Consider the following 17,085-nt stretch of genomic DNA (forward strand, 5'->3'; position numbering starts at 1 on the left):
TCCCTTCAGCAAAGTGTGAGTCAAGGTGACAGTAAATATTCTTGCAGTGTAAAAGCCTGAGACCCCTCACTCAGTTGCCGTGTTTCTAGCACTAAGACCCAAATCTCAAAATGAGGCCCGGAAGGTGGATCTGTACAAGCCCTGAAAACCATGGTTGCTTTTTCAAATCCATTGAAGCTTTTTATGTTAATGACTGCTAAATAGTAGCAACAGAAAAAGAGAGGCCCCTTATCTATGGCATTCCAGGCAGCAGAGCAGTCAGAGACCAAATCTTACATAGGATGCCACTCTGTTGACTTGTGGTGTGTTGGGAGGTATAGGCTACCTGAAAAAAAGAAACTTTGAAGAAAAATAAGCTTCTATTGTGAGGGTCTAGGGAAAAAAAAGATATAAGAGCAGCAAAATACAGGATAGTAGGGTTCACTATAAGTCAGTTATAAATCAGCCTTTTTCATAGAGGAGAGAGGTAGTTAAGAGGGTTGTTGATCCCACTCTAAAGCAACCATAAGGCCTAGTGCTTACTAAAGTCTTTTGACTTTCCCTCCTTTGACCTTTGCCCAGATACACTTTGTGTATCTTACTGGCCTCTGGACTCTGTTATACCAGATGGTGCCTAAGGCGGAGGTCCTCCTCAGCTCCTGCTGAGGACCATGTCTGTATTCTGTAAGATCTGAAGGGAGCAGTCAGATCTTGGCTTCTCATGAGGGCATCCACCAAGATGGATTTCAGACTGAACTGAAGGAGGAGGACAGTAAGCAGGAGAGAAGGGCACACTGGCATATTTCTCCATTCTCATAGAAGCATAAAGTGACTTAGGATTGTTCCTAGAAGATTTAGCAAAGAAAAGGATTTTAATGTGGTCACTACCTGATAGTCTGTGTTTGTAGACTGCATAGTATCTCCTCTACAAAAATACTCTTGACCCTGAAGTTAATTCTTGGGAAGGAGAAAATTTAATTTCTTCTTTATGAAGAAAACGATGAAATCTTGCCAACCTGTATTAGGACTGTTCTAGGAATCCTATCTGAACAAATTTGGAGATGTCTTCCTGTATTTTTATCAGACCAAGAAGTAGAGGCCAGACTGACATGGTAGGTATAAGGATTTGAAGCTCTGTTGTGAATGCACAGGACAAAGATTAGCCTTAATACCATCTCTGACCAGTGACAAAGAAATATAAACTTCTTTTATATATTTGTATGGTTTTTTACATACACAGATATTCATAAAAAGCACAAATAAAAGGTGCAGAGTTGGCTGATAGGAGGAAATAGCTGTCTTGCTTGGAGAGAGGTGAAATGAATTTTTCAGGTTATATCTCTTGAGGCAATTAGGCAGAAATATGAGATGATAGGTGTGTGTAAATATAACAGGTTTTTCTATGCTTAGTTTATATTATTTGCATTTATAGAAACTAGCCTCCATTTAGAATAGCTGATGAAGAAATAAATGCAGAGTTCTCTCTGCTTTAAGGTTGATGTCACTTCTGATGTCACCCTTTTTGGATGTGTCACGAATCTTTGAAGAGGAGTCAGACACACAAACATATAACTTTTAGAATTAGATTTTTAACCCTTATATTTCTTTTCCTTTTTCAAGCTCTTTTTTTGTGGTTGTTTTAATTTGAGCTGTTGCTCAGTACCCAGCTATTTCTCCCAGTGGAGAGCTAGTATTAAATAAAGTTCCAAAGTGTTTCTTTGAGAGAATCATGATAAAGAGCCACTTTATTAAAAATAAAATTCAGTTTGGGGTTTTTTTCACTCCACATGGTGAAGGTGATTTAGATATTGGTCAAGTGAATGTTTGAATATATTTCTTAATGTTTTTGTTTTCTGGATCAGAAAAATCTAAAAATAAAACCAAACCCACCCTCTTAGAAAATCAATTAATTTCTCATTGTAAGCTATGTTATATTATGTCTAAGTATTCCTTTTTATAAATTCAAAAGAAGCACTAGTGGGATAATGAAAAATAGTAAAATAATAGTAGTTAAAAGATGATAACCAAGGAAGTTCTTCTAGCAGGGTATTTAAGCAGTTGTTTAGGTAGATTTTTAACACTCACTAAATTGGATGTATTCCTTAGTGAACAGTATGCCAAGGTGAGCTGCATGTTTCCACTGCCAAAATGAACTCTTTAAAATGAAGTGTGTCCTGGAGTATGGTAATGGGAAACATCCCAAGATTTCACACATTTCTTGATAATCTCCACAGAACCCTAACACTTTCCATATGTTTTCCTGGTTGGCAGGTGGAGTGGATACAACAGCAGGTGGTTAAAAGACGGATAAAGAGGGATTATAAAGCTGGTGGTACCCAATCCACTTATTTCAATGATCCCAAATGGCCAAGCATGTGGTACATGGTAAGTACAGACAGGGCCATTGGCTGTGTTTCATTCTGATGTTTAATTGTCTGGTTCGATGTTTCTAAAGGGGGCAGAAGAGTATGTTCGGAAAAAGCAAATTTGGGGATTTTTATGTGACTAATGAACGTTTATGAACTCCTTACAAGTATTACAAAGAATTCCTGGTGAGCCCTGCAATAGAAAACATTTATTAATGCATTCATTCATTAATTCTTCCTATTCCTAGTTGTCTTGGGAATTACATATTAGAGGATAAGCTTTCAACAATGAGAATGGAAGGAACTTAGCCACAGCTTGTGAGAACCCACTTGTATTCAGTGCCTAGTTCACTGTCTCCAACATAAACGTATTGTGTCCTGAAGCAGGAGAAAAAAGACACTGACCATTCAGTGTTACAATCACACTGTTTTTAATAATGAACAATTGCATTGTTGAAATAAATGGACTGTTTGTGCTGTTTCCTGTCTGTTTCCTCTCCATCTTGCTTAGCCCCAGGATTAGGTTGTTATAGCTATGGGGTTTTTTAAGCGATCCATTGTACAGTTTGAAAACAACTTTCATCCAAAATGTAGTTCTTTTCAGCTGTTTGTGAAAGCAATATTATTTTGGGTCAAGGGATCATTGCAAGTCTTTTCTCCACTTTATTGAAATGTGTATACTCGTCTCTCTCCTTTAATAAGTACATTTATTCAGTCTACCTGTCTTATAAATATGTGCATAAGGTGACAGATTCCAATTTTTAAAAAAAATTTAAAAAAATTAAAAATGTATTTCAGTATTTTAAATTGGAACTAGAAAACAACAGTGACTTATCTTTAGTTAGTCTGTTGTTACTGCTACAGACTTTCAGCTCTGTGTAAGACTAGAAAGAGGGAGGCCAAACTTTAAGAGAATCATAGTAGTCAAGGAAAAGCCCACTATGTATCATGTATGGTAGCTTATGTAATTTTTCCTTTGTGCTCCCAGATTTATATGCAACCTTTTTAGAGCCAGCATAGCTTTTTGATGGAACTAGATTAGGGGGATGTTTTTTAACTGGTAATAGATGCTTTAGCAGTTGCCTCTAATTTTGATCAGAAGGGTAGCAGTTTCCTATTGATAAATCAGTTGTATTGTATAGCCACATAGTTAGCAGCTCCCCCACAATTGCCAGTCTAACACAGAAAACACTTTAAGGCAGCAAATGGACTTTACTCTTTGTCTTTTACAACCTTAATAATTTCTCATTTCTATCCCTGTGGAAGAAAGTCTTCACTTTCAGACCTTCTGTGAAGGGGCCATTCCTGATGCATTGCATTTACATCCACTGAATAGCCCAGTTTATTTGTAATATCTTCAGTGGTAGTGGTTTGATGATATTTTGTTGAGAGAGATCAGTAAGGTATTAGCAACCATGCTGTTTCATCAGAGAGAATAGCTAAAAATATGTGAATGGGTTGACTTCAGGACTGACTTGGGTCATTACCAGATATCCTCATATGACTGTGTTTGTGATTGTTACCATAACTACTTTTGTTAATCTTTCTTACCTTTATAAGTTGAAGGGAAAAGACAGAGTTCAAGGTTAGTTAATGGTTTCAGTCATTGCTATGTCAGGAGAGGTTTTTAGTTGCTGTCTGCAGACATGTTGTTGGGAAAGTAATAAGAGCAGTATTGTATACAGATTTGCATTTGGATTAATAAGTAACTTCATTGTGGGTTAAGATATAGACCTTTGGCCATTGAACTGGCACAATCTCTAACAAGGCCATTAATGTAGTTCAGATTTGTTGACACAAGTCCTTTTATTCATAGACATTTTCAAGCCATCTCTGATTTTTTCCTCCCCAAGCTTTTTCTTCACAAGTACCATCCTTTGTTATTTTAATTGTCTGGGCTAGAAATAATACATTTTTGTTTGTGTGATATCCGTGGCAAGAAGTTACAGGAGGGATTCAGGCCTTCTTTGTCTTTTGGGCCATCACAAAGTTTAAAAGAATCCCTCAAGAGCTGTACAAATTAGAAGGCATTTTTTTAATCACTATTTTCTCCATTTGCACTGAAAGCATTCATAGAAAGAGCAAAGTGATTAGAAGTACAGTTCTTTAGCACCTTACGGTTTTGTGGAAGCTGAAGCAGACAGTGCCTTCAGACCCAAAAGTATACTTTTACTTTTCATGACCAGGATGTTATTTATTGAAAAATGATAGCTTTTAATGCTTTCTAATAACAAGGATAAGGTGATTTACTTCTGAGTTCCCTTCCTCAAAGCGAGGAAAGTTGGGAAAAAACCCAAATTCTTTAGCATAACCTCTGAAACTGGAGATGTCTCTGCTTAACAGTAGAATAGAATATTTTTATAGATTTAGTAGCATATGGAACTTTACCTATCCAACTATTATTCAAAACCAGCTTACTCAGAATGAAGTGATAGCAAAGAAATAAAGACAGTCACTAGTTAAAATCTCTTTCCAAATTTTGAGTCAGAAGAGAGCTAAGTCCTATATACCATCCCCAGAACTCAGCTACCTTGGTATTGTCATGTTAAATGCAGTGAATTTCTTCTCTTTCATTGATGTTGACAAAATAACCTGATAGTTGGTAACTGGATGAACTATATACAATTAGTGTGCATAACTTAAGAGGTCACAGTCAGCTCTTCTGTATCTGAAACTGTTTAGTCATAGTCATAATAATAATGGCCAGTCTTGAAACTGTTTACTTAACTTGAAATAACAACAGTGTCTTCTGAATGACTAAGGGGACTTTGTGGCTAATCAATTTCATTGTACCTGAGAGTTGATTAAATGAATTTCCTCATCTTGCCTGCATAGAAAAACTGTGGGTTTTAAAAACTAGAGGAAGTAAATATATTAAAAAAAAATTAAAAGTATATGCAAAGTATATGCAAAATTGTGGTTAATATAACTAATAGACAGAGTACTGTCCTTGCTGATTATTTCTTTTTGTTCCCCACTTCAGAAGAGTTTTGTAGTGGTCAACTGAAACTGAAATCACATAGGCACACAAGCACAGCTTTCTGCAGCTGCAGATGCACAACTCTGCTGTGATGATGGGCTCCACTACATATTTTTTAAACATAGAATGTAACAACAGAAAAAGAAATTAATTTAGCCATTGTTTATTTTTTAACAAATTATTGTTAGATTACAAAGATGCTGATTATGCCTTTGCAGTCAGTGGAAACAGGTACAAGTCTTTTTCTACACTGAGGAAAGATAATCCCCTACAGTACTGTTACCGTCCCTTCTACTGTTAATAATAATTGCTAGTTTTGAAATAATTCTGTAGTGTGGAGACATTTCCAGGTTCTTCCCACTCTGTGTGGCCTAGTTAGTGATGGCCAGGAACTGAACATGTAGAAGGATGTTTCTGTGGGACTGAGAATAGGCTGGAGGAGGGTATGATATTTTGAGATGTGACACTGAAGGGAGAGGCACTGTTCTGTTAAAGCACCTAAGAATAAATGAGATAGTTAAAGAGTGTAAGCCAAGTTTTTTTCTTATCATTCGATACCACTTCATCAGAGTAAGAGAAAATGTGTACCCAGAGGTTACTCCCTGTAGCTGGGAAAGTGCAGCACTGTCAGAGATAAAAAGCAGAAAGCTGGAACTTCTGTTGCAGTAAATAAATGGGACAAGATGGTACTCCTCTGAGAAAGTACAGCACAAAATCACTGTGCATCACAAAAATAAATAACTTTAAAAAATATGTTATACTCAGAGAAGAAGCTAGCCAGGGCCTCTAACATGCATATTTGAGGGTCATCTTGAATATTTTTGTAGCAATGAAACTTAACTGAGAATGTAGGGAAATAGCTGACTGTCACTAAGATTGTAAATCACGGTAAGAAGTGAAACACGGGAACTTGTCTGCGAGCTTCTCAGATAGAAAACGGGTGAGATTGTCACATTCATAAGCTACTTGGAAGAGAGGAACACCACCTATTACATATCTAAGACAAAGAAAAGGCTGTCTTTTAAGTGTCATTGTTAAATACATCCCACACCAAGAAAAAGTATAATTCAAGGCCTCATTAAAGTAAAACTTCCATTTTGTTTTACGTGTATAGTGTGGTCTATATGCTACTTGTTCCTCCTGCTTTCCCCTCCCCCTTCATGGGCTGGAGAGAAGAAATGCAGGCATAAAAGGCAAAGATCTTGGGTTGAGATAAAAACAGTTTACTGGAAAGAGCAATGAAATAAGAAAATGTACAGTAACGTCAAAAATACTCATGACAGAGTGTCATTAACCCTGTCCTGACTGAAATCAAGACAGTGTATCTCAGGTCCACAATGAGATCAACTCTTCTGTCTTAAATCATTTCAAAGTCTGCTGTTAATCACTGCAAAGGCAGTACCTCTTCTTTTGAAAATGATTTTCTTTTCTCAAAATCTTTTCCTTTTCTCAACCTTTGTTATTTTCTTTTCACATTTATTCCACTTACAAATCAGTGCTTTAGGAGAGTAGGCAAAAGAGGAAAGCTAGAAGCAGATGACTGCACAGTCTTCTGCTTTGGAGGACTGTGGAACTCAAAAGAAGAGCTTTTGTAAGCTGCCTTGTAGCTCTTCATAGTGTACTACTTTTCTGTGAGAGGCAGGCAATATAAAGGACTAGAAAACAGCAAATTTTGCGTAGTCTTCTTAAAAATAAGAAAAATGTATTAGGTAAACATAATGAAAACATTACATTTTCTTAAAAATCTTATGAAAAAATACTCTAATAGAAATATGTAAACCTAAGAAAAAATACAATACCTGGCTGTGCTGTTTTTCCCACTGGTTATGCTATGACTTACCTCTGGGAGCTTTTCAAAAAGCATTCCTGATTTCCAAAACTGGACTGAAGGAATAAGCAGATCCACAAATGCAAAGTGTTTTAGGGGATTCAAGGTGGAAGAGCATTATAGCAGTGCCGGCAGTGCATAATAAAACCAGATGTCTGAGCCACAGAGGAAATGAACATTTACCAATTACTTGGTGAATTGCTTGGATTAGACAGCTATATTATATTGTTGCACAATTCTAGATGTAGGGTCATGTTACTGAGATTTTTAGAAAGCTGTTGAAGATAGAAGATTTACTGAGAAGCCTAACTCATCAGCCAGTATTTATCAGTATTTCCACTCTAAATTTCTGGTATAGACGGATGAAATTTAATTTATGGTCTAATTGAGAGCAGTTCATGCAAGTGAATGTATACTGAATTAGTTGCATCTAGGGCTGGCTGCCTTGAGCTCTGATGATGAAACCGAAACCCAGCAAAAATAGCTTACTTTTTACTTTCAGTGAGAGCTGTGTAGCAAGCATTGCTTTATGTTTCAATGAAAGGTCTCTTGAAGCTAGCTTACTTCAGAAAATCCTTTCAGTATGCTACATAGTGCTCTCCAGTTATATTTGTGAGTTCCCAACTGAGCTGTACTAGCATTCACAGGGAAGGACAGACATTCCTGCTCTGGCACAGGATAGTTTGGACAGCAGCCAGAGTAGGGCTTTATCAGCAGTGGGTAATTGTGAGTTTCCTGAGATCCTGTAGCTGTGAAATAAGATGGAGGTGAAGAGTTAGACAGGCGAGTTGTCTCCCTTATACATTGTGTGTCACTGTTGAGATCTGTGGGGAGTTGCCTTGTCTTGTAGTTCTCGAAGTGCAAGCAGCAGAGCAGGGAAAAAGATTTTACATCCCTGGCCTGGCCACTAATGAGGTCAACTAAGGCAAGTGGAACTGTGAAAGGAGACAGAGGAACAAAGGAAGAAATGACAGAAGTCTGATAAGATGAAAGTGTTGAAGGGAGAAGGAGGGGTCACAGTGGATCTGAGTTCCAGCCTGAGTACAGGGGAGACAGAATTCAGGAGAGAATTTCACCTGCCGTATGCTAACTCCACAGCAAATGAACATGTGTCACCCTCCTTTACGACCTCCTAAAATTTTATTTGGCAGCTAAGGAAAAACCTCACTCTCTTTTTATTGCTCTCCAGAGAGTTGTTCTCTCTCTCCTTCTGTCTGTGCAGTGGAAACAAAATCATTGTTCTTTCTTGAGGTGACATGACATGCTTGAAAGTGTTTTGCGTATTTTATAGCTTCGTTTGGTTGTTGCATGCACTTCCGTACTTGTGGTTTTTATTACATGAGAAGATTAAGCTTTTGGTGTTTTACATAGTTAGGAAGATGATCTATGACTTAACTTCAACCAAAGTGCTGCTAGAAAGAACCATAATATACTCCTGGAAAAGCTGGCAGCCCATGGCTTGGACAGGGGCACTCTGTGCTGGGTTAGGAACTGGCTGGAGGGCCGGGCCCAGAGAGTGCTGGTGAACGGGGCTGCATCCAGCTGGCGGCCGGTCACCAGTGGTGTCCCCCAGGGATCAGTGCTGGGCCCAGTCCTGTTTAACATCTTTATGGATGATGTAGATAAGGGGATTGAGTCCATCATCAGCAAATTTGCACATGACACCAAGTTGGGAGGGAGTGTCAACCTACCAGAAGGCAGGAGGGCTCTGCAGAGGGACCTGGATAGACTGGAGAGATGGGCTGACTCCAATGGGATGAAGTTCAACAAGGCCAAGTGCCGGGTCCTGCACTTTGGCCACAACAACCCCTGCAGCGCTACAGGCTGGGGACAGAGTGGTTGGAGAGCAGCCAGGTGGAAAGGGACCTGGGGGTGCTGATTGACAGGAAGCTGAACATGAGCCAGCAGTGTGCCCAGGTGGCCAAGAAGGCCAATGGCATCCTGGCCTGCATCAAGAACAGTGTGGTCAGCAGGGGCAGGGAAGTGATCCTTCCCCTGTACTCTGCGTTGGTGAGGCCGCACCTGGAGTATTGTGTTCAGCTCTGGGCCCCTCAGTTCAGGAAGGATATTGAGGTGCTGGAGCGGGTCCAGAGAAGAACAACCAGGCTGGTGAAGGGACTGGAGCACAAGTCCTATGAGGAGAGGCTGAGGGAGCTGGGATTGTTTAGTCTAGAGAAGAGAAGGCTTAGAGGTGACCTCATCACTCTCTTCAACTACCTGAAGGGAAATTATAGCCAGGTGGGGGTTGGTCTCTTCTCCCAGGCAACCAACAACAGGACAAGGGGCCATGGGCTCAAGCTCTGCCAGGGGAAGTTTAGGTTAGATGTTAGGAAGAAATTCTTTACAGAGAGGGTGATCAGGCATTGGAACGGCCTGCCCAGAGAGGTGGTGGATTCACCATCCCTGGAAGTTTTTAAAAAGAGATTGGACATGGCCCTTAGTGCCATGATATAGTAATTAGAGTTGGATCAGGGGTTGGACTTGATGATCTTGGAGGTCTTTTCCAACCCAATCTATTCTATGATTCTATGATTCTATGATTCTTATGGGTCCCTTCCAACTTGAGATATTCCATGGTTCTGTGAGGAGAGCTTGATCTGTGTCAGCGGAGAAACTGGAGAACCACTAGGATATTAGGTCTTGTACCAGTTGTCAGAAATCATTATGTACCTCCTTACTGAAGACAGATGCCATATGGACCCCATAGAACTCCAACTTTCCTGGTTTGTACATTTGTGTTCTAACATGTCTTCTTGTATATCACGCGAGCAAATGTTGTGACTAAAATTACAAGTATGCAGAGCACTTTAGTTCTCGCTGACCCTTTACGACCTTAATTCATGCTCACTTTTTTCCACATTTTAAAAAATACCCCAAACACCGCCTCCCCCCAAACAACAGAAGAAGCAAACACAGTGAGGACAGACACTTCATAAAGTGTGTTCTGCACCACTTCATTAAATGCAGGTAATCCTTGGCATTACTTGTATCTAATAATAATAATAATGGCCAGTCTTCGCGAGCGAAGATCCGGGGAAGGTCTTTACACCTTCCAGCCTGCGCATTGGATTTTTTAGGTGAGACACAGTGTGCGCGGAACTGAGCCCACCCTTTAATCCTAAGGTTCATCTGCCGGGGCCAAGCGAGCTTGGACGGTGGCAGCGAGGTCCTCAGGACGTAGGTGGATTGCCTTTAAGGCAACGAGCTGCATCTGCCCGGGAGTGGCCCTGACCGGGAATCGAACCCGGGTCTCCGCGGTGACAGCGCCACGCCCTTAACCACTAGACCACCAGGGGCTCCACTTGTATCTACTGATGTAATGAAATCTCTGCTATGCATTATGTCTGCTACTTGAGCCCTGTGAAGAGAATTAACTAAGACATCATCTCTGTGAATTGAAACACGGACAGAGAAATTAATAAAGCCTACTTAGAAAGTGTTACAGCCCTTACATCTTGGTAAGGAATTGATCTGCATACAGAAAACACAGTTCTGGAAAAAACCCTAAATTCTTGTAGGCTACAGAATTTGAGTCTCAAGACTCAAGACCCTATTCTGATGATGGTTTCCCAAGACATCAGGCAAGCTCGAGGCTTTGTGTGTCACATCCTAGGACTTAAGAGTATTTTTGCCCCTAACATCCTGTCCCCATCCTTTGCTTCATCTCTTATGACTGCTTGGACTAGAGAGGAAAAAACCAAACAAACAAAAAAAACCCACCAACAAAAAAATTCAAATCATCACTTAAAGAAAGAGGGATCAGCACTTTTCTTCTAACAGTACTGAGAAATTAAATTGGTTCAACTTTCTTGAGGATCTTGACATTCAATGTATGATATCTATCCTCTTAGTTTTGATTTAATTATTAGGTGTATTGGCTACTCTCATGTGATTTTCCTTTTAAAGACAGTTTCTGCAGTTTCCATTTGCTCCCACTCCTGATTGGTGATGAACAGTAGAAAGATGAAAGTATTGTGAAAGTGAAAGCATTCTTCTACTTTATGCCTGTCCTTTGAAAATGTTTGCTCAAAACACATTATAGCATTGACCACTTGTCATTGATACTGACCAGTGAGAGAGAACAAAGATCTGAAAGGTCTTTTAAACCCACTCGCATTGAGTATGAGATATGGTGTGCTTTCAGTATGTCTGGCAGCTGCTGCTTTTCCAGTATTCAGAAGTTTCAAGTACTGACCTCACTATGTGAAGTAGCTTTCACCTTGTTTGGGACTTCAAACATGCTGATAGCTGGAGACCATGTTATACATTGTGTAAATGTTGTAGTTTAGATTCTCTTGTTGAATTTCCTCATGGTGCTATGGGTTTTTTTGGGGTAATCACCAATAGCAGCGTGTGCCACCACCGGGGAACGAGCCACGGAGAGGGAGGGGAGCGGTCAGGGGGGAAGATGAGATCCCTGGGGCAAAGGTCCCATGAGAACTGGGAAGAATAAAAAGAGCGCAGATCCACCTTCACTCTTTCTGACCTGGGACTTCTGTTGGGAGGAAGCTGCCAGCAGGTGCGAGAGGACCTGTTTTGTGCTCCTGCTTTGCACATCCCACATCCCAGCTCTGGAGCTGCACCCACCAGAGATGTGTAGTCTCTCATCAGAGCCCCCCACACTGCTACCTGCCGTCCTTTGCTGCATGGAGCCTGTGCTGTCCCTTACCCACTGCCGATACAGAAGCAGCAGCTGTTTGCTGATCGAGACCGTGGCACTTGGGGCCAGTGCCGCAGCACTGGGAGTTTGTGAGCCCCGCCACTCTCATGGATCTTGCCCACTGCTGGCTCCAGAGCAGCAGTTTCCGCCAGTCACGACTGCAGCACCTACCTGCACCGTGGTGTCCAGAGCTGTTCCGTGCTTTCTCTGCCTGCTACCCTGCACTGGTTTTCCTGCCACCTGCCATGGCCAGCTGCTGTGGGGGGAACCTGCCATCTTTCTTTGTTATTGTTTGGTTGTAGTTTTGTTCTGTTTTGTTCTCTGTTGTTAGTAAACTGTTATTAATTTCTGCACTTTTGCTCAAAAGTCTCATAGTATCAAATTTGCATAATTTGGGAGGGAGAAGTTTATATACCGTTGGGGTCCTGCCTCCTTGGCAGACCTTGTCTTAAAAACAAGACAGTAAACTGTAACCAATGACACATTCTGAGGACTAATTCAGCATCTGTTCACATGAATGAGTCTACAAGGGTGGCCAAAAACACTTTGTAAGCTTGGTTTGTTACTATGCCAAACCCTAGAAAAAGTCTTCAATTTTCTCACCATCTGAAAGACTGACACACGAGATTTATCCCACAGTCTAATAGGAAAAATAAAATGAAGGCTGAGTCATGCATCTCTTCTCAGCTCTTAGCAGGTAGGAGTTGTTCATATGAGTATGGCTATGAATGGAACAGGGGTTATGACCCGTTTTGTCTCCAGGCAGGCAACGAGTAGCAGGCACTGATACAGTTTCATGGGGAAGGACAGGGATGATTTACATGTCTATTTGTGTGTTTAGATTTAAAAAAAAATGTCCTAAGGTATCACAATTTTTCTTCTAGGCGTTTATCTGTAGGGGTGTTGCTAGGAAATTGATTCAAATAGAAAAATTCAATTAAAAGAACAGCTGTTTTGGCTGTAGAATAAAAAGGGAGATCTTTAATATAAAGTGCTACCTGAAATAATGTTGTTAAAAAGATGATGTGCAACAAAGTATACAGTTATGTGGTCAAATCCCATGCACCTCATTGGAATTAGGAGTCCACCTGAATGATTTGCAGATCAAGGATAGATTTAGGCATGTTCCTAAACATAGTGGTATACTTTAAGGTTCTGTTGATTTTTCTCAATGTCCTCCAAGCCAACATTAATTGGCTGCTAACTGGCCCAAATTTTGTGTTTTAGTAAGCTTGTTATTACATTAGTTGGTTTTGTGAATTTTTCTGTATCAAGACCTAAATCTATACAACAACTGACCAGGGTGTCTGTGACAAGACTTTGAAATGGATCTTCATTTGAATTAGTATAAAATCCTTATTTATTGGTATATATTTATTTAAATGTATTATATATGCAGCACCAGGGTTATAGAACCAAACCCAACTTTCTTCTTGCTTTTCTTAGAAACCTTTTTCCTTTGAAAGTTCTCATACCACTAGCAGAGCAAACACACAAACTTGTATTTTTGTGTTTTAAAGCAATCCATATCTATATAATGAGGCTTATCAATTAAAATTTCTAAAATTTTACTCCAGAAGTGATAAAAAATCTTTCCAAATGTTTTTTGAAAAACGTTGTCACCCCCTCCTAAATGTAGATGTATTGCATTACCTTTGACATAAAATACACCCCATTGCTTTCCATATAGTCCTCAGAGATCAGAGGGGCAGGGTGTGGGCAGACCTCACTTCTGATTAAAATCAGTTCAGCACCATAACTCTGGTGGAGTTCAATAAGAATTTGTATGAGCAGATTCACAAATAGTGCAATTAACCATTACAGGGCTATAGGACTGGTTGAGTTCAATAGGAACCTTCGCAAACACAGATTCACCAGTAGTGCAGTTTATTGGAGCAACAGATCATAGGTTCTTTTACATTCCCAGTGATGCATTCGTTAGACCTCCACAATATAAGTACAGCACTGTTCCCAAACGTGTGTACAAGTGTTCCCAACTATACTCCAACGCAGTTGGAGGCACAAATCTTACTGAAGAAGTGTCCCTGCTTTGGGGAGGAGAGAGGAGCAAGCCCACTGTCTGGTCTGCAAGGTGGCTGTATTCTCATCCTCTGCCCTAGAGGATTTCAAATACCAGTTTATACTTTTGGAAGTACTGGAGGTAAGACTGTAGTCAGATATTCTGTAGCTTCCCTAAGTGGCGTGGTGGGCAGCCACTTTATTTGTAAATGATATACCGAGAGTAACTGAGAGATTACAAAGACTTTTGGTGTCGTGCAAAGGTGGAACAGAATACATGACAACTTAGCATCAGTCCTTCTTCCACTTGGCTGATTGTGGCACTAAGGGTCATCCTCCACCTGGTAACCTGTCACTCCATTAGCAGGCTATCATACCCATGGTAATTCCTTATCCACATATTTCATGAAGTATCTCATAGCTGTAGGCCTCATTCCTCCAAAATGTCAAAAGGGGGAAAAAGTTCCAAATATCACCTAATTTGAATGTTTCATATAATTTCTGTGCTTATATCTCCACAGCTACTCATCTGTGGACAGACAGGTCCACAGGTTCATTTGAGTAGCCTGTTGCATCTCCAAAGAGATAGTGAATAGATCCCTGCTCGTTACACAGAGGTTGAACTAGATGAGCTTTAAAGGTCTCTTCCAACCCAACACAATCTATTAGTCCCTTTTGACACTATTGCTTTGCATATATAATTGAGTTTTAGTCATAGTAATTAATGTTTCCTTGCGTATTTAGAGTGGATTTATTCATGATATACTTATATTTAAGCCAGCACCTAACTGCATAAACTGAAGCTTCCTCTCAAAGGATTTGAATATAGCCAAATGGCAGAAAAAAGTTTATTTCTCCCATATCATACTACTTACTGAGGCTTCTGCGGAGTTCTTGACACAGAGTTGCTTTAGTCCCAGCAGAGATGCTTTAGAGCCAGCATCGGGAGCTGACCTCCTCTGGTTACTTCTCCTCTGGTTTGACTGAGCATTGTCTTAATGATTAACTATTACAATCTTACACCTAGTAGTTGAATTTATCTTGCTCTGTACTTGTTAGGCCGTTCTCTTCTAGATTAAATAAACGCTTGCCTTTCAAAAATATCTGTGTTGAGTTACTTGCATGTTGCAATCAAGTCATATAAGTTCTTTGAGCTGTCAGATAAGTTCTTTGAGCTTGTTAAAAGTCTCTGTAAGTTGTGTTTACAGCACTTATTTCAGAAAACTAGCATCCAGAAAACAAGCAACAATTTCATTGCTCATTTTCCAGTAACATCCTTTGTGAGACATCAGTACAATGATACATGCATTTATCATTCCAGGAATAGTATCATTGCTGTCATTTAAAAAAAAGTGTGTTAACCCATTTCTGCTATTCCACTTCTTAACTATCAAATAATAATATATAGCTTCACAGAGCATCTTCTTGAACCTGTAGGGGACTTTCTACCTTGCATCTTAAATCCTTTTAACCACTACCGTGTTTCTATACACTCTCTCTCATTTTATGCCTTGCACTCTCAGTCAACTACAGGACATAATTTTATATATGGTTTTCTATAAAATTGTGTTATAAACACACCGCTTAAATAGGTTCACCTTCATAAGTGATCTAGATCCCTGTCTCTGTTGCTGTCCATACTTGCCACTCTACTAACTTTTCTATCATCAGATTTGAGAATGTGCTATATAAGAACATAGTTTCAACTTCCCTGAACTACAAGGAAGCACTGGAGCCTCCTAAGATTTGAGACATAATAATTGTACATGGTAAGTAACATTTCCTTAAAGAAAATGACTAAAACTATGTTAAGCCATCATAATGGATTCAAAGTACAAACTGATATGTCAGATCTTCTGTTAGCTTCCTTATGAGTGACTACATTATTAAATGCTTACAGATTCATACTTAGTCTCTAATGGATTCAAAGATTTTACTACAGCTTTAAAATAAGGAAAAACATTTTTGTAACATGGTTTGTTTCTATGGTAGAACATAACAGTTGAAAGAAACCAAGTAGTTTACTGGGGATCCATTATATTTCCCTGAAAATCCTCCCTTTTACTTGGAAGAGCCTTTCTAACTTTACAATGAATTTTTGCACACATTCATTTTAAAATAGTATTTCCAGTTAAGCAGCAGAGTCAGTAGGAGAAACAAAACAAAGAGGAAAAAGAACATCCATTTACTGCTCAGATTTGAAAAGGGAGTAAGCCGAGTGTCAGAAGGCCACTAACAGGAATCATAGAAGATATGCATAATGGTGGTGAGAATGACAAGGGAGAATGCAGAGAGCATTACAATATAAGAAATACAAAGAGTAGTTTGTAACTGTAGTACCAGGAAAAGTGGTGGACACTGAGAAATTATCAATAATCATGAAATTAAGAACTCTTACCTTTAATTTATTTGTGATGTATATTTTTTCTGTGTATATTTTTCCCTTCTGACAATGCTCTGATCATCGTTTTCCTTAGTACTTTTCTTTAGTATGAGTTTTCTCTGCAGATTTCCTGAATTTGTAAAGATATCTGCAAGTTCTGAGATAATTACCACAAATGAGTATCATTTCAACATAGACACATAGACTATATATAAGCCTACTGTCACGAACGTGACTTTTCCTCCTTGTTTGTTGTTAGACAAATTACATTTTCGAGTCTGTGATGTGCACAAAAAGTGTTTATACTGAGGCTGTGTATTCTGTCTTTATACAGGAATACATTCCTCTAGTATCAGTTCTGAGATTAGTTCCCTATGTTCAATTACTTTATTTGCAAGTGAGAGAAGTTCCTTCATAGCACTACTGCAGTCTGTGCCATCCGTGTGTCTTTAGTGATAAAGTCAGGTTTTTGTTTAGCAGCAACTCCCCAAGTCTTTAAAGTCCTTTTACTAGACATTGGTCTGTGTTCAGTTTTCCATAAAAAGTGTGCAAATACATTGGACTTCTCCAGAACCTTTCTGCAATATCTGTATTTTCTGAGATAGCTTGAATCCTGATACTTCGATGGGATTTCCTGTAACACCCTTTGCAACTTTGGCAACATTTTTAACTTCATTGTCTATTTTGCACAACCCTTCTTCAGCATGGTAGAAGAACTTTAAAATTTAATCAGCTGAAATTTAGTCAAATTTCCTGAGACAGTAACAAGAGTAGTTGTGTGATACTTCCTTGTCTTATGCAAAACTTTTGGGTTTGGTTTTTTTTTGTTCTTGAATAGCTTTTCCTTTTTCTTCCCAGGTCTCCCTAGAT

At 39.4% G+C, this 17,085-nt stretch overlaps 1 protein-coding gene across 3 annotated transcripts in view; it reads left to right on the top strand.

Annotated features, from left to right (window-relative positions):
- The window catches only part of PCSK5 (proprotein convertase subtilisin/kexin type 5), a 233,342-nt gene that overhangs the window by 46,918 nt on the left and 169,339 nt on the right, over positions 1-17,085 (top strand). For all 3 annotated transcript variants that reach the window (XM_050329291.1, XM_050329293.1, XM_050329292.1), the window contains exon 3: positions 2,251-2,364. In XM_050329291.1, coding sequence (XP_050185248.1) covers positions 2,251-2,364 — 114 coding nt within the window. The remainder of the gene's footprint in view (positions 1-2,250; positions 2,365-17,085) is intronic.

Source organism: Myiozetetes cayanensis, unplaced genomic scaffold (assembly GCF_022539395.1).
Source record: "Myiozetetes cayanensis isolate MyiCay16 unplaced genomic scaffold, myiCay2020 scf4, whole genome shotgun sequence".
In the NCBI taxonomy this organism is placed as follows: Eukaryota; Metazoa; Chordata; class Aves; order Passeriformes; family Tyrannidae; genus Myiozetetes; species Myiozetetes cayanensis.